Source organism: Cryptomeria japonica, chromosome 2 (genome assembly GCF_030272615.1).
Source record: "Cryptomeria japonica chromosome 2, Sugi_1.0, whole genome shotgun sequence".
Classification (NCBI taxonomy): Eukaryota; Viridiplantae; Streptophyta; class Pinopsida; order Cupressales; family Cupressaceae; genus Cryptomeria; species Cryptomeria japonica.
This window is the reverse complement of record NC_081406.1, coordinates 2,935,161-2,958,443: the sequence shown is the minus strand read 5'-3', so window position 1 is coordinate 2,958,443 and position 23,283 is coordinate 2,935,161. Positions and strand designations below refer to the sequence as shown.

At 31.3% G+C, this 23,283-nt stretch overlaps 3 protein-coding genes across 6 annotated transcripts; all 3 read right to left on the bottom strand.

Annotated features, from left to right (window-relative positions):
* Positions 1–1,340: 1,340 nt before the first annotated feature.
* Positions 1,341–3,150, bottom strand: LOC131058630 (probable ADP-ribosylation factor GTPase-activating protein AGD11). The gene is made up of 3 exons (XM_057992369.2): positions 2,800–3,150; positions 2,377–2,475; positions 1,341–2,276 (listed from the first exon to the last, which is right to left on the bottom strand). The coding sequence occupies exons 1-3, from the start codon at positions 2,908–2,910 to the stop codon at positions 2,001–2,003; spliced, it is 486 nt and encodes a 161-aa protein (XP_057848352.2). The 5' UTR covers positions 2,911–3,150; the 3' UTR covers positions 1,341–2,000.
* A 9,650-nt stretch (positions 3,151–12,800) lies between these two features.
* LOC131058618 (protein C2-DOMAIN ABA-RELATED 2) lies at positions 12,801–14,317 on the bottom strand. Of its 3 annotated transcripts, none has more exons than XM_057992352.2 (4): positions 14,072–14,317; positions 13,745–13,872; positions 13,346–13,444; positions 12,801–13,250 (listed from the first exon to the last, which is right to left on the bottom strand). In XM_057992352.2, the coding sequence occupies exons 2-4, from the start codon at positions 13,856–13,858 to the stop codon at positions 12,996–12,998; spliced, it is 468 nt and encodes a 155-aa protein (XP_057848335.1). In that variant the 5' UTR covers positions 13,859–13,872; positions 14,072–14,317; the 3' UTR covers positions 12,801–12,995. The 3 variants fall into 3 exon arrangements, with proteins under 3 accessions (XP_057848335.1, XP_057848334.1, XP_059069269.1); XM_057992351.2 differs by having other exon boundaries at positions 13,745–13,949; positions 14,072–14,315; XM_059213286.1 differs by lacking the exon at positions 14,072–14,317 and having other exon boundaries at positions 13,745–14,049.
* Positions 14,318–21,083: 6,766 nt separating this feature from the next.
* LOC131058619 (protein C2-DOMAIN ABA-RELATED 2) lies at positions 21,084–22,588 on the bottom strand. 2 transcript variants are annotated; one of them, XM_057992354.2, is made up of 4 exons: positions 22,375–22,588; positions 22,048–22,175; positions 21,653–21,751; positions 21,084–21,557 (listed from the first exon to the last, which is right to left on the bottom strand). In XM_057992354.2, the coding sequence occupies exons 2-4, from the start codon at positions 22,159–22,161 to the stop codon at positions 21,303–21,305; spliced, it is 468 nt and encodes a 155-aa protein (XP_057848337.1). In that variant the 5' UTR covers positions 22,162–22,175; positions 22,375–22,588; the 3' UTR covers positions 21,084–21,302. The 2 variants fall into 2 exon arrangements, with proteins under 2 accessions (XP_057848337.1, XP_057848336.1); XM_057992353.2 differs by having other exon boundaries at positions 21,085–21,557; positions 22,048–22,252; positions 22,375–22,586.
* Positions 22,589–23,283: the final 695 nt, after the last annotated feature.

Genomic DNA, 23,283 nt, shown 5'->3' with positions numbered 1-23,283 from the left:
CCTTTTTGATGCCAACTCCAATGTTGCATTTCCCTCTTTAGATGTCATAAGGGCACATTCAAGCCCTTTTGTTGTTTCGCCGCCTACACATGCTTTTATAACACTTTTGACAAATCTTGCAATTATTAGTCTTATAGACATTACTTAACCATCATTCATGTTGACACCTTCTGCAAGAGTACCAAAGCCTTATTAGTTTAGTTGTCTTACCAATAGTGAGAACCATACATCTATGATTACTTGCTTGAATCTTGTATAGTACCTAATTCATCTAATTAGTATTTTTCACAATGTAGTATTGGTTTGGAGAGGATCTAATAATTTTTGAAGGCACCATCAACATCTTTGGTTCATGGTCTACAATTTCCACATGGTTCTAGATTGTCACATTTTTAGTTAGGCTTGAGACTTTGAGTTGATCATGACACCTTTTGCACCACATGGTGACATTTAAACAATTTCTAGATATCTACATTTTGAATTTTCTTCCCTCATAATCCTTTCAATAATGAAAAGATATTTTGCATAGACCTTAGGCCTTATTTCTTCTCAAGGTCTTTATCCTCTTTAAGTTTCAAAAAAATCATTTTGTACTCAGACACCCAACATGGTTATACATTTGTTGGAGCCATTAATCATCCTCTTTAAGTTTCAAAAAAATCATTTTGTACTTGGACACCCAACATGGTTATACATTTGTTGGAGCCATTAATCACAGGGTGCTAGTACATGCTTTTATTTTTTCATTTAGTTAGTTACTTTATTGTATTGTATTGACTTATCATAAGCTTGTTTACGCATGCTATACTTGCATCATGTAGCTTGTCTTAATTTGGTAGTAATGTTGTGCACAAATAATTACATATCCTTCAACTGCCATAAGCTTTTTAAGCTCCATGTATATGCTATGTGCAGCTGTTATTTACCTTTTTATCTGTTGGAACTTTGCTCGGCTATGACTAATGTTACTCTATGATTCCTATTACTCATTATTTTATTTCTTCTCTCTATGCAATTCCCTTTGAGCTACCATTGTTTTCTTTGTAATCAGCTTTATTCAATTAAAAAAACTACATATTTTTATCTTAAATTGAGTGTACATTCACATCTCTTAATAATGCATCCCATGTATTCCCGCTTCTAACTAATCCTTGAACGCCTCTCTTGTATCTCTTTTGCATTATTCATATGAATGAATAGAAAAACATTGTTGTACCATTTTGATCCTCTAGTTTCTTTGCACTTTGCCTTTAGTTTTCTTGATCTTCTTAAATAGCTATAGCCTATTCATAGTTAAATTTTATGATATTATTTCACTAACTAAATCACTTTTCCTGACATTGTACACATGAAAACCCCAATTATTAAGTTTAATTAAAAATCTCATGTGACTGCCTTCTTCCCCACCTTACAATTTTCAGCTTCTATTCAATGAAAAAAAAAACTGTGTACATGAAATGGGTAATTGCGAAGGTTGGATAGAACTTATGCAGGAGACATGACTAATTCCTGAGTAGATGTGGACTTCATGTGTACATTGTTTGGACAAAGGTGGGGGTACTTTCTCATAATTTTCTTCCACATGGGATTGTTTCACTTTTGTTTTTTACCTTCTTTCTCGTTCATGACCCCACCACTTTTCCAGATCCAGTTGTACATGTCTACTCAGTTGTACATGTCTACAGGTAGTAGTTACAGTAAAATGTGGAAACTCAACCTCCATGATGCTATTCTAATTCTCAAAAGTAGAACCATCCGTATCAGCGATTTAACTCCTTTCCTTATTTAAAACAGGGGATTAGGTATCTATCACAGACAGCATTTTTCCTCTAAAGATGCCCATTAGAATTGATTGTCAAACCATTCATCTAACACTGTTTGGAGATTTGGACGTATTGTCCCAGATGTTGTGTATTCAAAAAACACAGGAGATTCATTTATTATGCAATAACCCTAGATCTCTTTCTCTTCATGATCTGCTAAAAAAGAGGTATAGATTCCTAGGAAGACAAAATTGGGGATTTATCAGTGAGATCAACCCATTTGATGTGCAGATCCAGTTGACCGGACTCCACATTATGAAGCTTCAAACAGACTTCCTGCACCACATGTCCATCCACACACTTAATACATGGTGAACCCTCCTTATTCTTCAATGCCAAAGATTGTGATGGGTTTGTCTTTAGCATTCCCGCAGCGTTTTCAAGATCCCTCAGATCCACTTCACCATTACCCATATGGTCGTCTCTGCTCAACCGGTCCTTGTCAAACACTTCCTGTATCACAACTTCAAACCATTAGCTCTAATGGGCTTCTTCTAAAACTTAGTATCTTAAGGGTTTATCTTACCAAAGGGCTTAAAAAGCAGACGCTTACCAGTTTGAGAACGCGGGGTTGAGATTGTGGTACAAACAGGGACAACTCCTCATCCCAGAGAGGATTCAGGTTCTTTTTTATAACCCTGGTCTTCACTTTCTGCAGCACAGAACAGATTCCACAAAAAGCACATTATGAATATGCATTCATAAACCCATATGGCAGAAGTTCAATTGGAGAATCAGCTAATTTACAAACCCAAATCAATCCCAAATTCAACAGCACCTAACAAAAATGATGGCCCTAAAGCCCAAGGGTAAATAAACAGAGTAATGGGCTGGAAACTAAACAGGTAGAGAAAGCCCAATCCGGTGATAACTACTAGTAACAGGTTAGATCTACTGAAAGTCAAGGGCAATGAGTATGAATTAGAAAAGAAAAGAAAAGAATTGGGAAAAGTAATGAAAAATGAGGGAACAAAACCTGGTGGCCAAGTCTGACAACAACATAAGGATCACTGGTCCACAAATCACGAACAGCCAAATTGGTTCCCTTTATGATTCGAAGCTTGAGAATAGCTACAGCATCTGCCATTTGTTCTGCAAGTGTTTTGGGATACAGAGATCTAATTTCTTGACAGGAATTTCGATTCAAATAAATAAACTAATCGATGTTGCCGATGTGTTTAGATTAATAGTAGTGGTTAACGATATCCAGTTGTGATGCACCAAGAAAACGACGTAAGAACAATGTCATGTGACGCGCTCAGCCGTATAGATGATTTGTTTGTTCTAGACATGCTTGAAATGAAGCAGCATGGCATCTTCTCTCGAAGCTACCTATTTGACTTAACCCATGAAAAGACGCGAGACTTTCTCGGCGTACCAACCCCACTTCTCTTCGACCACTAAAAGTGGATGAACGTCCGCAGTTTATGGGACCCAAGATGGTGGAATAGCCGAGTTTTTAAATGAAAAAAGGGCTACAAAAGTTGTCATATTGGGTTTTGAAAGATCTTGAAATTTATTTTTTCAAATTAGGTTTGAATTTTGAATAATTAGGTATGAGTTTTTTAAGGTTGTGAAGTTTATGTGGAATGTTTTTAGAGTCGATTTTAAGTATTTCTTTCAATTTTATTTAGGAAAATACAAAAAGAATATGCTACAGTCAATGATCTTGTTTGGTCTTGAGTTTTTTAAGGTTGTGAAGTTTACGTGGAATGTTTTTAGAGTCGATTTTAAGTATTTCTTTCAATTTTATTTTGGAAAATACAAAAAGAATATGCTATAGTCAATGATCTTGTTTGGTCTTGGGCTTCATAATCCAAAGCATCAAACATCAAGTGGATCACTTACTTGGAAATAAGATTTGTAGTCTAAGGTTTCTTTTGCTAAACAAGTTGTCTCAGTTGTGTTGTATTGGTTGTTTTAGCTTCATTCATGAGTCCGATTTCTTTGCTCTTGTACTACTAATGTTGAACAACATTTTATAGGATTGTATAGCTGTGAGCTATGGTTTTGTAAACACAATATGTTGATAATATCCTTGTATTGGCTAGTTAGGATTTCTTTTGGACTGCGACTGGTAGCCTTTGATGTTTTCGCTGGTTAAGAAGTATTAGGGTCTCATGGAGGGGTTTATGCTTCTATTTTCAAGGAAGAGGAGGTCTCAAGAAGACTTTTTTTCCTCCTACCGAAATATTTGGAATCTTTTCCTAAAAAGTAGGAGCTCCTACTTTGTATTCTTTTATATTTGAGGGGGTGAAAATGGGGAGGGGCTAGAAAATTGTCCCGCGAGCTATTGCCATTTGTCACATATGTAAGTTTAGATTTTCATTAAAAGATAGTGTTGGAGTGAAAATGAATTTATTTTACTTTTTTTTATCACTACAGGTATCCATGAGACTACTACGGACTTCCTTAAAATTCATGGGACCAACAACTTTAAAATTTTCCTAAAATATCTCAGCAACTCTAGCTCTATTTTTTTAGGAAGTCCCCTCCATGGAACCCCAACCTTAGAGAGCTTATAACTAGTGATCCCATCTTACTTTTATGATATTAGAAAAAAAAAATTAAGTGTTTAAATTATGATGATATTTACTTTTGTCAAATATTATATAAAATTATTTTTGATTGAATATTAGTAATAAGAGGTATTTTACTATTTCTTTTCTTTGATTAGTAATAATATAAGATTATATTAATATAAAAGGTTTTACAAAACATATTGTCCATGTCTTCCATCAACTGTAACATGTAAAAAAACTGCTATCAGTGACCCACCATCCTTTAAAATTCACCCCATACATACAAAACTAGTATATTAAACTGTTTTAACAAAACTAAAGCAAGCCATTGCCATGAGAGTTTCCAGCTCGTACTTCCATTCCTCCTGAACACATTCCCTCATCACCCATTGGGCGTCTTCCTTTGAATCGAGTTTTAGACGCCATGTGCAGAAAATGGAGGCAATGTCGATGTTCGTCTTGTACCTATATTATGATTCCATGTAACCATTCCCCAAGAAAATGACGACCATCTATAAAAAATTTGAGACTTCAATCTTAAAAATGTTCTGGAGGTGTTCCTTCGATACCATGCCTCTAAGGAACACCAATTGTTGTTAATAGGTTATGAGAATGAAGTTTGCCTCTGTTGTGAACCCTCTTAAACTTCGTTTCTCTCAAAAGAAAACTACCTACACCCGACGCATATTCATCCCACCAAGTTGTCTGATTTTATTGCTCCTGCGTGATCATAATGAATGAACGTCCGGTAGAGTGTTCATTAATGTTCAAACACAATGGCAACCTACGAGCTCCCATTCTATTCGCCACCTCAAAAATTTTAAACCTCTGTCAAATCTATTGCCTCCTCGATATCTATTCCATGTAGATCCTCCCAGATCATACTGGTGTGTTCATCATGTCATCCAATGACCTATTTTGACAGCCACGGTTATTCTGACTTCAAAATGGATCTTTCGTACAACGTGATAGCGATATGTTAGTCAATCGCAGCCGTTTATTATAAAATCGACAGTGTAAAATACGCGACTAACACGCGTGCTAGTCAATTCGTACTGCTGTTTTAGAGCCAGAATAGACGTGTCCCATTTTGACAACTTGTCCACCATGTCATTGTCAGCTTGCAGAATATGGATGATTTTGAATTCATCAAATTTTGCTAACTCTGCCCATACAAAATTAACATGTTGGTTTAAACTCCAAGCTTCAATTGATCCTTTCCTAATGGTGTTAATAATTATTAACGAGTCCCCTTCAAGATGCAATTTCAAACAACATTTGTCCCCTCGAACAAAACTGGATAAACCTAGTAAGGCTCATTAACAAGCCAAAATTTTACTATTTCTATTTTGGGAGACTGTTTTGAAATATGTATATTGAGAAATGGTATAATTTTGTGTGAAATTCATCTCTTTTTTTCTTTAGTCTTTTACCTAATTCTATATACATATATTCCCCTCTACTTAACCTCTACCTTGTTCTTATGTATGCATATTATAGCATTTGTCTTAATCGTGTATTTATCACACTTATGTGTTTACTTGCCTAGATTTAACCATTAGCCAACTAATCTGACCATTTAATTGTTTGGAGTGATTTCAATAGTCAAAGGTCTAGATTTGAAACTTTCTTTTCTAAAATTTACCCCACTAAACCTTTTTATTTTCCTACACCCTATGTTAGCAAAGCATACATTTTATAAAATTTGGTGTTTATGTGCCAATATTCAAAGTCATTCATCTTTGACATCTAGATTTTGCAAGTCCTCTTTCATTCTAAGGCATTATAACGCTTCAATTGGTGCATTAAAAGGGATCTAGATATATACACAAGCATTCTAAGAGTACATGCATATCTAAAGAGTGTTATTTTCAATTTTGTACATGCACTTTGTTGGTTGGCTTAAGATAACATTTGCCCTAGCGACACAATGGCAACCTACCAACATGTTTCTAAATACTACCATTCTTTACGTATTAGAAAAGAATAAAGAAAGCATTCTCACATTGTCCAAGGTCAATTCTAAAATTAGAGGATGAATCTAAAACCACAAACTTGACCTAGACCAACCAAATTGGTCTCAGACATAACACAAAACTAATGTTGGTTCCAAGACATTTCACTATTTTAAGAGGTGCAATTTCTTGAGCGAAAGCAAATCTAAATCTAAAATCTTCAACAAAATTAATAATTATTTGGACATACAGCTAAGGATTGTACACATTCATATTTGCTTTCTTAAAATAGTTGAACATATATAATTATTTTATTTATTTACTTCAATTGCCATTCAATTAATCTAGGTCGATTTGTGCTTAATGATTGTGTTTACTTAATTGGTATAGAAAATATATGTAGGAAAGTCCACTTTATTTTGTATTTTTAGTGAATCTATCTAATATTGCATAATCTAGTCTTATTAGTACTTGTTGTTAGGCTAGTACTATTACAATCAGTTGGACCAAATTTTCATTAACGCGTTATTATTCATTGCTTTTCCACCAATTATATCTATGAATTTTTTCTTTCGATTTAAAAAAAATAAAATTCAATAGTTAAGATGCATGATTTTTAAGTTTTCAAATTACTGAAATTGTTTTTCTTCAATCTAATTGGCTCAAATAATTCGTATCTTATTACCGGATTTCCTAGATCCACTTTCTACATGATTTTTTTTTGGCAAATTTTTAGGTCATTAAAATAATATTATATTATTGATTTTATTTTTGTTAATTCTTTATTTACTATATTACTTAATTTATTGATTTTGTTTTGTTACGCACACATTCACTTATTGACTTTCACTTTCATAATTTTATAAAAAATAATCAATTTAGAAAGATGAAAAAAACATACACTATTATCAAAGATATTAAATTTTATAGGATGAGATCATGGAGTGTGATTCGAGACGTTGATGCTAACAAAATATACACAGTTGAATCCAGAAACTTCGAGCATAATACATGATTATTTTATTTTATTATTTAAAAAATCCATATATGTATATCATTTTAGAAAGTGACAATAAAATACATTTCAATAGCTATTTTTTTATTAATACTTTTTATTAAATAATTATTTAATTTTGTAATAGTAATATAATAAATATTTTTCTTATGTCTAGATTCAACACCAATATTTATTAAGTTAGGATTATTATTTTAATTTAAACCCTATTCATAACTCTATATCAAATCATAATCTTAATATTGAAAAAAAAACTCAATTTGAACCATAATCTTAATTGAACATTAAACCAAATTAAACACCAACACTAAACAAATTGAACCTTAACCCTAATCACAACCATAAACCATATGAAACCATAACCCTAACCTTAAACCAAAATGAATCCTTACCCTAACTCTAAACCAAATGTAATTCTAACACTTAAACAAATTATTAATCCTAAAACTAACACTAAAATAAATTAAATCATATTCCAAATATTGAATGCTAACCCCAAACCAGATTAAACCCTAACCTAAACCTAATTGAATATTATACCAAAATAAATTGTAAGATATCATAATAAGTATAACTTTGTATACCTTAAATTAAACTAAATCAAATTATTAATATACTTTTATAATAAATTAAATTTAAACAAATTAAATTAATTAAATAATAGAATTTAACGACTTAATAATTAAATCAAATAAATTAAAATAAACTAAATCATTAAATTTAATTAAATTAAACTAGATTTATTAACTTAAATTACATAAAATAAAAATATTTAATAATATAATATTATATAAATAGTAAACTTAATTTAATATTTTATTCTAAATCAAATTGAATGCTAAACCTTGCCCTAATTTAAGACTAAACCAAACTAAACACTAACAAAAAACCAAATTGAGCTATAAACAAACCCATAACAAAATTTAAACCACAACTCTAACCTTGCACCAAATTGAACCCTAGCCATTGACCTAATAATTTATCTTTAATTTTAACAATTTGACTCTAATAATTTATCTTTAATTTTGACAATTTGACTCTAAACCAAATTGTACCATAATATTAACACTATACCAATTAAATCCTAACCATAACCCAAAACCAAACTCAAGCTTCAACCCATACAAAATTGACCCTAAACCCTAAATCAAATCTAACTATTAACCAAATTAAATCTTAACCCTTATCCTAATTAAACACTAAAGTAGATTGAAATCTAATCTTAAATAAACACTAAACTAGATTGAATTGTAACACTAAATGAAATTGTACACTACGCTTAATACTAAATCAAATTAAACCCTAACATTGAACCCTCACATTAAAGCTATATTACAATTAGGGTTATAATTTAACAATAGCTACTATTATATATTAGAACTAAAGTTTTGGTAAAATTAGGATTAAAATTTAATAATGGCTACATTTCAATTTTAATTTTGATTTAACTTAATTTTTAATATATATTAAGATAATTTTATTAAAGTTAAAACATCTCAATTATAAAATAATTTATTCTTTAAATTTATTTAAATAATTAATGTAGACACATAAATCTGTCCACTTAATTAAATGAATATTTAGTATTTATTTGATTATTTAACCATCAATCAATAATTAATTAAATTAATATTTTTAATTAATTCATCTTAACCCTCTTCTCCTATTAATTAAATAAATTATTCAATTTATTTGATTTAATTCACTTAACCAAATACAGACCATTAATTAAATAAATAAATCATGTTTGTTTAATTAAATCTTCTCTCACATTTAAATAAATTAATATTTATTTAAATCCCCCAAAATCTCATCTCTCACATTTAAATAAATTAATCACTTTTATCCTCCAAAATGCAAGTTGCACAACTATTTTAAATAAATAAATTATTATTTTTAAATCCTATTTATCCTCACCCACTTGAAACCTTTAATGGTTTCCCTTAAAGTCTTCAAACTTAATGGCTTCTTTCTAGAGTCTTATCAAGTCTTTAATGGTTTCCCTTAAAGTCTCCAAACTCAATGGCTTCCTTCTAAAGTCTTCTTAAGCCTTTAAAGGTTTCCCTCAAAGTCTTCAAGCATTTAATGTTTTTTCTTCCTTTTTCTCATGTGATTAATTAAGATTTATTTAAATAAAATACAAAATTCACATTCACATTTAATTAAATAAATATTTATTTAAATATCTATCCAAATGCAAATTACACCATTTAATTGAAATAAATGATTTTATTTTAATTGAAAAAATCTCCCCACTTGCATTCTCCTACAAAATCCACTTGCATGCCTAAATCCCTTCTAGATTCTTCTAACTCTTCTAATTAGCCTAATCCTATCCTAATCATTGCCACATTCCTAAATAAAAGGAAATCACTTCTCAAAAACCTCAAAAGTTTTCAATAACCATTAAAGGCTTTATGTCTTCAAATGGTTAACCTCTAAAGTCTTCCAAACCATTAAAGGCTCTTACATAACCATTTATGGTTAACTCACCTTTTACCTTTGGTTAGAGACTTTCCTCTAACTTAACTATCATTTTGACTCATGGGTCTCTTTAAAGCATTTATTTCTTTGACTAAGGTAACCATTTAACCCTTGCACATCATTTATCCCTTGGATAAAAAGAATATCCATTAACCTAACCCTAACCCAACCCCCTAGGGTAACCATCATGTCCCCTCAAACATTTAATGCTCCTTATCTCTCCTCTCAAGCCTCCTCATGGTGACACTTGTCAACATGAGATTGGGTTGAAAGTCTCACATGGATTGAATATCTTTCAATCCTAATCTTTGTTATTCAATCTTAACCCTTCATTTCCCCATTTCTTCTATAAATAGAACCCTTATCCTCAAGCAAAGAAGGAAGCATTAGAATATTGTTGCTATACTGGTATTAGCATAGAGATTTTTCATAGCATCACTATCTACACTTGCATAGCATTTGTTTATCACATCCAACCATCTTGAATCTCCATATGGCATCCATGGCTAGTGCTAAAGCTGAGAGCTACACTCATTTGAGACTTGGAAAGGGGAGAAACAAGGGAGAAGCATCAAAAGGCATCATGGAAGCATCTTAGGGAGACTCTTCTCTTTTCTTTTGTTTTGTTAAACTTCTTTCATGCTTTTTGAAATCTCTTTTGATACGTTTGGAATGGTTTTTAGTTCTTTGTTTTGGTTTCATGGTTGAAACTAACTTATTAATATTGAACTTTGTTGTTGCCTTTTCCTCATTTCCATGACATCAATCAATTAGAAATAAATTATTAAACTTACAAATATAAGTGTATTTATTTAAATTCCTTTTTTTGTGTGGATGCGGATGCTACATTAATTGTTTTAAGAAATTGGTATTACAAATGATTAATAGACTCCTTAGTTACAATTGTGCAAATAACCTTTGTGGATAAACATAGGTTTGAAAGTTTGATGTCTAAAACTCTCTTTTGTTTACTCCATCTATACGTACTAGTTTGATTGAATTCTTCTATTACCTATTGATTCATTATAATTAATTAATACAGTATAAATTGTTAATCTCTTCTATTTGCTAATTGTTTGCTAAAATACACATTTAATTACTATTACAAATCTACACGACAAGTACTCGACAATACGTGGCACTTGTCTCTAATGTTTTTTGCTATAATAGGTTTTTTATATCTACAATTTTCTAAGTTCACATTTATGCTTCATTGATATACCTTTCTTTTAGAGTTCCATGCTTGCTTATACTTCATTATATCACTCACCCTACCCACCCTTATATATTAGATTTATGATTTACATTTTACAAATATCTCATATCCAATTAGTATTGATTTTTTGGTTTATAATAAATTGTACCTCATTTCCATATCATCATGCATACTCTTTGTGAACCCTACATCCTTTGATAGAACTTGTACTTATATAATGGATTATACGAGTCAATAATATAAAAGCCTAAGATCTATCGTGTTAAACAATCTATTGATATCATTATTTATTGCTTTGAGAACTTATAGTGGCAACTATATTGTTGACATAAACAATTAGATTAGGATTATATGAATTTCTAATGAAGTCAATTTGTATGAGATACTCATCAAGCTCTATGGCATACAAAGTTGCTTCCATTTTGTAGTCTATTATTTTTATATACTATATGCATTCAAACTTCAACAAATCAAGATAATAAAATTCTTGGATCATGCAAATTTTCTATTATATTCAATAATTTACAAAATTCTCATGATACCTTTAAAATTAAAATGAAACATATAAATAGAATCCTAATCCAAATCCAAATCCAATCCAATATCAATTAGAATAAGTCCATAATCTCTTAAGATTTTTTTTTATAAAGATATCTCCATCATATCACATTAACTAAATTATATATAAAAATATTAAAAAAATTATTTATAGTATCAATAAATATCCACAGAATTAACAAAATCCCCCTTAATACATTTGATTCTCGTTTTAGTTATCTAAAACACTCTAGAACAAATAAATGAGGTATAAAATTGCATTCCCAGTGAGGTAATTCACACGTAATTGTTCTCTGTGGGTGAAATGGCTAATTTTACGTTCTCTCTACACAGGTGGATACTTTGTCTCATAGTTTTCCTCTGTCATACAAAGTTGCTTCCCAAATCCTTCTGAATTTTTCTACTTATTTGCACTAGCTAGTCGACAGGTAATTGTTACAGCTAAATGTGGAACCTCAACTTCCATGATGCTACTCTGATTGTCTGTATTAGCAAGCAACTCAAGTTATTTTCTTATATAGTATAAACAGGAAAGAAATATAATGTTTATATAGTTTATGATAACATTTGAAAAAAAAAATATTGTAATTATGGAGTAGTTTCTGGTGTCGATGTTTTAAATCATATTCAGTAATTTGTTATTAAAATAAATAAAAAATTATAAATAGATTGTGACACAAAGAGAAGGGATAATGTTGAAGGGACGAATAAAAGAGAAGTGATAAGACTGAAGAAATAAATGAAAAGGAAAAGAATATAAAAATTTATCTATGGTTAAAATTCTTAATAATGAAAGAAATTTAAAAAGTCAGTAATAGATTATCAGATAATAGATGAAAGTCTCGGTGAAGGAGAATTCAAGTAGATGTAGAATTATCAAGTAGGAGGTGGTATTATCACATCAGTAATAGACTATCAAGTAGGAGGAGGTGGTATTAGATTATCTGATAATAGATGTTTATCAGATGAATTTTTGGGATGGAGTATGTCGCTCTTAATTAATTACAGAATGAAACTCTCTAATTAATTAAAAGTGTTGTACTGCACTCGAAAAATTTATCTTGATCCTGTAATTGTTATTTCTCGTAATTGTCATTTCTCTATCAATCACAGAATGAAATATATCAACTTCAATTTTGTTTTTCTATGATTTGTTTTTATATCAACTCAAATAGACCAGAATGATACTTTTGAATAAACATTTTGTAACAGCTCTCTAATGCATCATTAAAATAAGGAGAAAATATGTTATCTTAATATACCTTTTGGATTTACTTGTCAGACCACTATATTCAGCCTGAATTTGTGTATTTAAAAACACAGGATGCATTTATCAGGCTGCAATCCTAGACCTCTTTGTTCTCTATGATAAATAGTCAGCTAGAAAAGAAGTCTAGTTTCCTAGGAAAACACAACAGGCAATTAATGAGTAAAATCAACCCATTTGATGTGCAGTTCCAGTTGACCAGACTCCACATTCTGAAGCCCCAAAAACACTTGCTGTACCATATGTCCATCCACACACTTAATACAAGGAGAACCCTCCTTATTCTTCATTGCCAAAGATTGTGCTGGGCTTGTCTTAAGCATCCTTGCAGCACTTGCAAGATCCCCAAGATCCACTTCACCATTACCCATCTGGTCATCTTTGCTCATCCTATCCTTGTCAAATACTTCCTGTACCACAACTCAAAACTATAAGCACCAAGGATCTGGTTATTAAACTTATCTTTTTAAAACAAAATCATAGGGCTTAAAAGGCAGCCACTTACCAGTTTGAGTACAAGGGGTTCAGAATGTGGTACAAACAGTGTCAAATCCTCATCCCAGACTGGATTCAGGTTGTTTTTCACTACCCGAGTCTTCACTTTCTGCGGCACAGAACAGATTGCAATGAAGACATGTTTATAAACCCATAAGTTTGAAGTTCAGTTTGTGCAAAAGCTAATTTACAGACCCAAATCAATCACATAAATTGTGACCTGAAAGCCCATGGGTGAAAAACACTGCAATTATCCCCAAACCAGTTGTGGTCCGGAAAATAAACTGGTAAAGAAAGAAACAGTACAGTTGTACCCAAATCCTGGATAACTAAGTTCGAGAAGTAATCAAGGGCAACAAATAGGAACTAGAAAAGAATTGGGGAAACATGTGATGGAAAATAAAGTTACCTGGTGGCCAAGTCTGACCACAACATAAGGATCACTGGTCCACATATCCCGAACAGCCAAATCGGTTCCTTTTGAAATATGAAGCTTCAGAATAGCCGCAGCGGCAGCCGCCATTTGTTGTGCAAGTACTGTGGGACACAGAGATCTAGCTTATGTTCAGGAAATTCCGAGATAATTGTCTGTAACCCTCGTCAAAAATCTATTTCTGAAAATATGGGTAGATTAATACAGATAGAGAATGATATATTCCGAGTTGTAACGAGCTAATGAAATGATGTAATAAAGTAAAAAAGTTTGTGTGAGATTCAAAAAAATTAATGGGCATACCAAATAGCACGGATCCTTCCTTTTCTGCTCATTAGTGTAAAGGTATCGGAGATTCCGCGTGGGTTTTGAGCAGTAAAAGGGCAGCATGAGCGACCAGTTGAAGGGCTCCACAAGTTGTGGTAGATGGAATTTAGGCAACCAGATGGTATTAGAAATGCCTTTTAGAACTAGTTTTTATTCGAAAGTGGATTTTTTAATTGATTGCTGCTTCTGAGGTTGAAACTGGGACGCTTTATTTTAAGGGATTTGAATATCCCAACTCCCCAAACATGTTCGATTTAATGCAGGTCAGGGAACTTAGAACGTACATGGAAGATTCGTTGTTTCCTTTGTAGGATATATACATTGTGTATCTTTTTAATTATTATTATCACTTGCATTTCAATGAGGTATAATGGTAATGTGATAGCGAAATATGCTACGGGTAATACATTGGAGGGCTAATAATAAATAAAAACAAAAAGTAATAGTAAAGAAATATTTAGTATGGTTTGACAAAATAAAATCCAGCATTCGAAGTTATATAATAGCAGTCAAAGATATATGTCAGTGAAGTGCAAGGATATTTTTTTTAAATGGGCATATGTTAGTATTTACCAAAAAACCCACAAAGAAGACTTCTATGATAGAGGAAAAGCAAGGTCATCATGGTATTCGAACTCGTGTTCATTTTCACAACCATGAATTCAATACTTTTGAAGTTTCAAATTCAAAATTTAAAATGGACCCCAAGACATTTCTTTGCCTCTACCTAAACTATTGTCCAACCATAAATTTTCAATTCTTTTCTCAAGATCCAATATGCACCTATGGATTCTAGATCTACTTCATTTTCATAACCATGACTTCCATGGGTAAGTGGAATCAAAAAGCGTGGTAACACATGACTAATGAAAAAGAGATACCTCAAATTTATGAATACTCTCATGAGGAGAGATTCTTTAAATTGGACATGGATTGTTAAAATACATATATGGATGACCTATTGTATTCTTACAACTTCGTTAGGAAAGCATTGAGGTTGTACAACCTAGAAACAAAACTAAAAGAAATTGAGGTTCTATAAGTCATTTCTAGCCACCCCAAGATAATGGGAAAGCATTTTTATAGATTTCCTAGGAGCTTTACCCATGTTAAATAAGAGGCATCTTCGGGTATGCACTTGAAGTAGTTCCAAATGTAGTTTTTTAATTGATTCTTCATTATAGTTAGCATAACTTGTAAAGTGAGAACCACTGATGAAACAATATTAGTCACAAGTTTAATATGCATTCCCTTACTTGCAAAAAGATGTGGAGTATTGTTAGTAACAAGTTTAGGACTATATATAATTAAAAGGGTATGTTATTTATCAGAAAATCATTTATCTAGACGAATTAAATGTCAAACATATCTCAAAGTTGTGAATAATGTTAGTTGTATCCCACCATAACACTTTCCATTAAATGGTTCTCTACTAGATTTGATCGGTTCTCTTTCTTCTAGTAGATGTCCCTTATGCTTGTTTTCTTTAACATCATTTCGCAAAATAAGCTTCACCTAATGACTCCTTGCTATCACAACATAATCCCACAATTAATAGTCCTTAAAAAGAAACATCATGTATCAAAAGTTCCACATTTCTCATAGACAAACTAGAAAATGCAAAAGAGTTAAATGTGCACATGACAAGAATGCCTCAAATATAGAAACAAATTGAGAATGCTTAATAATACAACAAATTGAAATAAACTTGATAATTAGAGAAATTGCAAAGAAGATAATAGCATGTGCTTTTATATCACTCCCCATGGGCATTAATAATCTTCATATGCGTAGATTTGTTTTTTAACTGAAATTTACTTCATTATAAATTTAAAGCCTAGCCTAGCTCACAATTTGATGGCAAAACATTACTCACTGCACATTTTGATCCAGGAAAAACTCTTAACTAGGACACAAATTTAACTAAATACATTTTTATAAATTGCAGGCAAGTTTGGATTTCTAAAAGCAAAACTTGTCCATTATGGCTATAAAATAGACCCTAAATTATTCAAAAACATGGAAAATATGCTCGTTTAAGAAAAGAAAAGATAATCAAGAATTTTTGAGTGACAATGTAATGTCTAAATTTACAACAAACACTTTTTATCTTTTGTTAAAATTGTGTTAATCATATGTCTTTTGTAACATGTATATTATTATTTTTACACACCTTGCAAGGTTGGTTGATTTGAACTACACACGCACAACACCACCCCTCGAGGTTAATAATAGAAGCCTCCTGGGATCAGATGGTCCTTACAGCTTAATTAAATCATAGATTTTTATCCTAGGGCACCTTATAAATTGCAAGGGTGTCCAGAACCTAATGTCAAGTTCATAATATAATCATTTAATAACTAATAACAAAAACATTTCAAATCAATTTATGTGTTATATAAAATTTTTAACAGTTTTTTTGAGGCTTGTGCCACAATTTTAGACTCAAGTCGAGGGCAAATAACATCAAGATAGAATCTTAGTTAATAAGTGAACATTTCCTTAAAAAATGCACCATAAATTTTGAGACTAAAGATGAAGAAATGTCTGGTAATAATGGAGGGAAATTGAACCAACCTTCCTTAGAGAGAAAGGTTTGCGAGGGTGTCCCACCATTATCATCACTATGGTGGGCCTCTACAACAACAACTTTTCTAGATTATGATAAAACTTACTCAACACACACAACATGTATGTGGACATTTATGACCCCAATAGAAAGATGCAAGCGATAAATCACAATAAAAATGGTCTTTCGAAAGTTGTCCGTCAGAAAACTTTCAAGATGCGAGGAATTGATTTCCAGTGGGTGATGCCCACCATAAATAACCTATCAGCTATTTTTTTTAAAACAGATGAATTTGACTTATAAGTGGAATTGTGTTGATGCAATAATAAGTTATGGATGTTTATGTTGTGATTGTATAAATAATGACTTCACAATTTAAATATGAAGGATGGGAGTATTTAGTTTTAGGACCTATGATAGGATAGTGTCATTGATGTCACGTAGAGTTGATTGTTGTTTTCCCAAAAGTGTGTGCCCTTGATATGATGCTTCAGTCTCCAAATTAGAATTGGCAAAGACAATTTGAAGGTTGAATCCTAAAAATCATAATTCAATCCTTACTATAATGAATTTAACTCTCACTTGTTGATCTTTATTGGCAAAAGATAATCTTTTTAAATATGTTTGATCTTCTTGTAACTGAAAATAAATTTGCATATACATGATTGTCAAATGATGATTCTAGTTTTGGTTTTACATTGGTATTAGAGTCCTAGGTTCTAAAGCTAGAACGTTTAGAATGAAAGTTGAAACAACTTTTTAGCATGTTGAGCAAGGGGGAACCAAAACCTCCCTCCACTTCAAAATGAAGAAATGCCCCGAGACATTATTAATTCCTTGAATGTCATTTAAGCACAAATAGATGTCCATAAGGCCTTGTTAATTGAAATGAAATATCAACAAAATAATGCTAAGTATAGATACTAAAAAAATTTTACCTTTGTCATCATTGTTTCACCACTTATGACCAATGTTTTATCATCTATTTATCACCCAAAATTTGATTATTTGATTAAAATAATTCTTGTTATCTAATTAAATTGACATGTCCATTATTAAATTAAATCCATTTATTATACATTTATTTTTCAATGACTATCCATTTATTTTTCACATATTATCTATTAATAATCAACAAATATTATTTTTCACACAATATGTACCTATAATTCATCTATTTAATAATTAAATCATAGAAATCTACTTCACCTAGTTAACTACCTAATTTATATGGTCCACTCAATTATGCTTTCCATCTCACTCATCAATCTTCCCACCACTCACCCATGTACTCAATTAACAATTGCATGCAAATAGTCAACTCCCTCTAACTCTCTCATGCATTTACTTAATCGTTCCATGTAAATAGTTAACTCATTAGTCAATTTTGTATACTTGGAAATCTATTTGAGTTGAGAAACAATGAATGTTTTAATTAAAAACTAAAATGATGTGCAAATATTCCATGTGTGTCTCGCCTTCTCATCAACTCTCCAAATCTTGGATCAAACTTGTGATCCAAATTGAATTTCAACCATCTATTTGATTCTCAAAAAAATAGAAATCAAACCTATCACTCATCATTTATATATCACTCTTTTGTACATATTTTCCTTTTAGGTTTATCATCCCTGGATTGGAGTTATTATGTTAGCAAAATGAGAATCCACATTCATCACGAGTATATCTTCACATAGCACCCAATATGAGGTTTGCTTGAGTAAAGTAATCTGTGTTTTAATTATCCTATTTCAATGCTTGTTGTTTTGCTCTATTTTTAATGCATTCATTTTGGTGAATCTAACATGCAATTGTGCTTACTATACATCTAATGCTAGTGCTTGTGGTTTTCTAAGAGTTTGATCTTGTAGGTCTTGTAGAAGATGAAAAGTTAACTTCTATGAATGAAACCTTCCTCGAAAACTAACTTCACTCTTTAAATTAAAATACACAAGTAACTTTAATTGTGTTTAAATTTGGACTAATTATCCCTCTCTAGGAAGATGGTTTTGAATAGAAAAGATAAAAGTAACTAATTAAGACACACTTGAAGAAAATAAATTGGTAAAAATGTATGAAAATAAAGAAATAAATATCCTTTTGATAATCAAAATAAATAATACAAATAGTAGGTAAACTAGGGTTGAAATTTGGAGGTCTTTGCTTGGGATGCCAATGCATCACATGAATGTCTACATATTGCACTATTATCCATATGAAAAAAGTGTGGAAAAGTCCCTAGAGGATGTGAAAATGGAATCCTTGTCGCACCTAACCTATGAGAGAAAAAAAAAAAAAACACAGTAGAAAACACTATACAACAAAATACAAAGAAATAAACTAAGATTTAAATATACGTACTAGTTTGATTGAATTCTTCTATTACCTATTGATTCATTATAATTAATTAATACAATATAAATTGTTAATCTCTTCCATTTGATAATTGTTTGCTAAAATACATATTCAATTACTGTTACAAATCTACACGACAAGTACTCGATAGTACGTGGCACTTGTCTCTAATGTTTTTTGCTATATTTGGTTTTTTAGATCGACAATTTTCTAAGTTTACATTTATACTTCATTATATCACTCACCCTACCCACCCTTATATTAGATTTATGATTTACATTTTACAAAGATCTCAGATCCAATTAGTATTGATTTTTTGGTTTATAATAAATTGTACCTCATTTCCATATCATTATGCATACTCTTTGTGAACCCTACATCCTTTGATAGAACTTGTACTTATATAATGGATTATATGAGCCAATAATATAAAAGCCTAAGTTCTATCATGTTAAACAATCTATTGATATCATTACTTATTGCTTTGAGAACTTAAAGCGGCAACTATATTGTTGACATAAACAATTAGTATTATAATCTCTCCACTTACTCTTAGGAAGATATTAGGATTATATGAATTTCTAATGAAGTCAATTTGAATGAGATACTCATCAATTTTGATGTAGCAAGCTCTATGGCAAACAAAGTTGCTTCCATTTTGTAGTCTATTATTTTTATATACCATATGCATTCAAACTTCAACAAATCAAGATAATAAAATTCTTGGATCATGCAAATTTTCTATTAGAAAATCTGTTATTAAATAATTTACAAAATTATCATAATTTACCGTTAAAATTAAATGAAACATATAAATAGAATCCAAATCCAAATTCAAATCCAATCCAATGTCAATTAGAATAAGTCCATAATCTATTAAAAAAAAATTATAAAGATATCTCCATCATATCACATTAACTAAATTATATATAAAAATATTAAAAAAAATATTTATAGTATCAATAAATATCCACAGAAATAACAAAAACCCCCTTAATACATTTGATTCTCGTTTTAGTTATCTAAAACACTCTAGAACAAGTAAATGAGGTATAAAATTGCATTCCCAGTGAGGTAATTCACACGTAATTGTTCTGTGTGGGTGAAATGGCTAATTCTACATTTTATCTTACACAGGTGGGTACAAAGTTTTTTCTTTGTCATATAAAGTTGCTTCCAGTTTGTCGTGTTCTTGTGGATACAATAATTAGTTTCTTTCATGTAGATTGTCTTATCACCGTCCCAATCCTTCTGAATTTTTCTACTTATTTGCACTAGGTAGTCGACAGGTAATTGTTACAGCTAAATGTGGAACCTCAACTTCCATGATGCTACTCTGATTGTCTGTATTAGCAAGCAACTCAAGTTATTTTCTTACATAGTATAAACAGGAAAGAAATATAATGTTTATATAGTTTATGATAACATTTGAAAAAAAAACATATTGTAATTATGGAATAGTTTCTGGTGTCAATGTTTTAAATCATATTCAGTAATTGGTTATTAAAATAAATAAAAATTATAAATAGATTGTGACACAAAGATAAGGGATAATGTTGAAGGGACGAATAAAAGAGACATGACAAGACTGAAGAAATAAATGAAAAGGAAAAGAATATAAAAATTTATCTATGGTTAAAAGTGTTAATAATGAAAGAAATTTAAAAAGTTAGTAATGGATTATCAGATAATAGATGAAAGTCACGTTGAAAGAGAATTCAAGTAGATGTAGGATTATCAAGTAGGAGATGGTATTATCACATCAGTAATAGATTATCAAGTAGGAGGCGGTGGTATTAGATTATCTGATAATAGATGTTTATCAGATGAATTTTTGGGATGGAGTATGTCACTCTTGATTAATTACAGAATGAAACTCTCTAATTAATTAAAAGTGTTGTACTGCACTCCAAAAATTTATCTCGATCTTATAATTGTTATTTCTCTTAATTCAATAGAAAAATTTAATCACAGAATGAAATATATCAACTTCAATTTTGTTTTTCTATGATTTGTTTCTATATCAACTCAAATAGACCAGAATGATACTTTTGAATCAACATTTTGTAACAGCTCTCTAATGCATCATTAAAATAAGGAGAAAATATGTTATCTTAATATACCTTTTGGATTTACTTGTCAGACCACTAGATTCAGCCTGAATTTGTGTATTTAAAAACACAGGATGCATTTATCAGGCTGCAATCCTAGACCTCTTTGTTTTCTATGATAAATAGTCAGCTAGAAAAGAAGTCTAGTTTCCTAGGAAAACACAACAGGCAGTTAATGAGTAAAATCAACCCATTTGATGTGCAGTTCCAGTTGACCAGACTCCACATTCTGAAGATCCAAAAACACTTGCTGTACCATATGTCCATCCACACACTTAATACAAGGAGAACCCTCCTTATTCTTCATTGCCAAAGATTGTGCTGGGCTTGTCTTAAGCATCCTTGCAGCACTTGCAAGATCCCCAAGATCCACTTCACCATTACCCATCTGGTCATCTTTGCTCATCCTATCCTTGTCAAATACTTCCTGTACCACAACTCAAAACTATAAGCACCCAGGATCTGGTTATAAAACTTATCTTTTTAAAACAAAATCATAGGGCTTAAAAGGCAGCCACTTACCAGTTTGAGTACAAGGGGTTCAGAATGTGGTACAAACAGTGTCAAATCCTCATCCCAGACTGGATTCAGGTTGTTTTTCACTACCCGAGTCTTCACTTTCTGCAGCACAGAACAGATTGCATTGAAGACATGTTTATAAACCCATAAGTTTGAAGTTCAGTTTGTGCAAAAGCTAATTTACAGACCCAAATCAATCACATAAATTGTGACCTGAAAGCCCATGGGTGAAAAACACTGCAATTATCCCCAAACCAGTTGTGGTCCGGAAACTATACTGGTAAAGAAACAGTACAGTTGTACCCAAATCCTGGATAACTAAGTTCGAGAAGTAATCAAGGGCAACAAATAGGAACTAGAAAAGAATTGGGGAAACATGTGATGGAAAATAAAGTTACCTGGTGGCCAAGTCTGACCACAACATAAGGATCACTAGTCCACATATCCCGAACAGCCAAATCGGTTCCTTTTGAAATATGAAGCTTCAGAATAGCCGCAGCGGCAGCCGCCATTTGTTGTGCAAGTACTGTGGGACACAGAGATCTAGCTTATGTTCAGGAAATTCCGATATAATTGTCTGTAACCCTCGTCAAAAATCGATTTCTGAAAATATGGGTAGATTAATACAGATAGAGAATGATATATTCCGAGTTGTAACGAGCTAATGAAATGATGTAATAAAGTGAAAAAGTCTCTGTGAGATTCAAAAAAATTAATGGGCATACCAAATAGCACGGATCCTTCCTTTTCTGCCCATTAGTGTAAAGGTATCGGAGATTCCGCGTGGGTTTTGAGCAGTAAAAGCGAAGCATGAGCGACGACCAGTTGAAGGGCTCCACAAGTTGTGGTAGATGGAATTTAGGCGACTAGATGGTATTAGAAATGCCTTTTAGAACTAGTTTTTATTCGAAAGTGGATTTTTTTATTGATTGCTGCTTCTGAGGTTCGAACTGGGACACTTTATTTTAAGGGATTTGAATATCCAACTGCCCAAACATGTTCGATTTAATGCAGGGAACTTGGAACGCACTTGGAAGATTCGTTGTTTCCTTTGTAGAATATATACATTGTGTATCTTTTTAATTATTATTAGTTCCTGCGGATAGGTAGGATAACTAATGCATTCATTGGATGCATTAGTTTTGTGAGGCTATCCAATCATATTGTAGTATTTTGAAACATTTATAGGTGTTTCTATAGTTTGATTCAAGGAACATTTTATTATTATTTTCATAAAATTATTTATCTTCTTTCTCATTGGTCTATTCTTGAAACAGTCATGGACAAAAATACATTTTCCTTTTGATTAAATCATCCAAAAAAATTGTTTATTTAGAACAATCCAAAATGACAATAAATTTTGGTCTTCATTGTCAATTGATTTCCACAAAAATCTAGAGAAATCATTCAAAAATCTAGAAAAATCTTTTTTCCTTTTAATGAATTGTACGAAACTGTAATAAAATATACCAAAAATATAAGATATTATATTGTAAGATTTGTTCGTTGACAAATGAGATTTAATTCAGTGGAGATTTAATTGTACTTTTTACAAAAGTGGCATGTCTTTAATGCATTTAACTGTTTCAATAGTATAATGTACATAAAACTTCCCTCTCGCATTTTTCTTTGGA

What these genes read in the sequence shown, in the direction of transcription:
- LOC131058618 (XM_057992352.2), bottom strand. Translation starts at nt 13,858, where the DNA reads ATGGCGGCTGCCGCTGCGGCTATTCTGAAGCTTCATATTTCAAAAGGA. An exon ending in TGGTCAGACTTGGCCACCAG is followed by an intron (nt 13,445 to 13,744) that starts GTAACTTTATTT and finishes TCTGTGCCGCAG; the next exon opens with AAAGTGAAGACTCGGGTAGT. An exon ending in AACCCCTTGTACTCAAACTG is followed by an intron (nt 13,251 to 13,345) that starts GTAAGTGGCTGC and finishes GTTGTGGTACAG; the next exon opens with GAAGTATTTGACAAGGATAG.
- LOC131058630 (XM_057992369.2), bottom strand. Translation starts at nt 2,910, where the DNA reads ATGGCAGATGCTGTAGCTATTCTCAAGCTTCGAATCATAAAGGGAACC. An exon ending in TTGTCAGACTTGGCCACCAG is followed by an intron (nt 2,476 to 2,799) that starts GTTTTGTTCCCT and finishes TCTGTGCTGCAG; the next exon opens with AAAGTGAAGACCAGGGTTAT. An exon ending in AACCCCGCGTTCTCAAACTG is followed by an intron (nt 2,277 to 2,376) that starts GTAAGCGTCTGC and finishes GTTGTGATACAG; the next exon opens with GAAGTGTTTGACAAGGACCG.
- LOC131058619 (XM_057992354.2), bottom strand. Translation starts at nt 22,161, where the DNA reads ATGGCGGCTGCCGCTGCGGCTATTCTGAAGCTTCATATTTCAAAAGGA. An exon ending in TGGTCAGACTTGGCCACCAG is followed by an intron (nt 21,752 to 22,047) that starts GTAACTTTATTT and finishes TCTGTGCTGCAG; the next exon opens with AAAGTGAAGACTCGGGTAGT. An exon ending in AACCCCTTGTACTCAAACTG is followed by an intron (nt 21,558 to 21,652) that starts GTAAGTGGCTGC and finishes GTTGTGGTACAG; the next exon opens with GAAGTATTTGACAAGGATAG.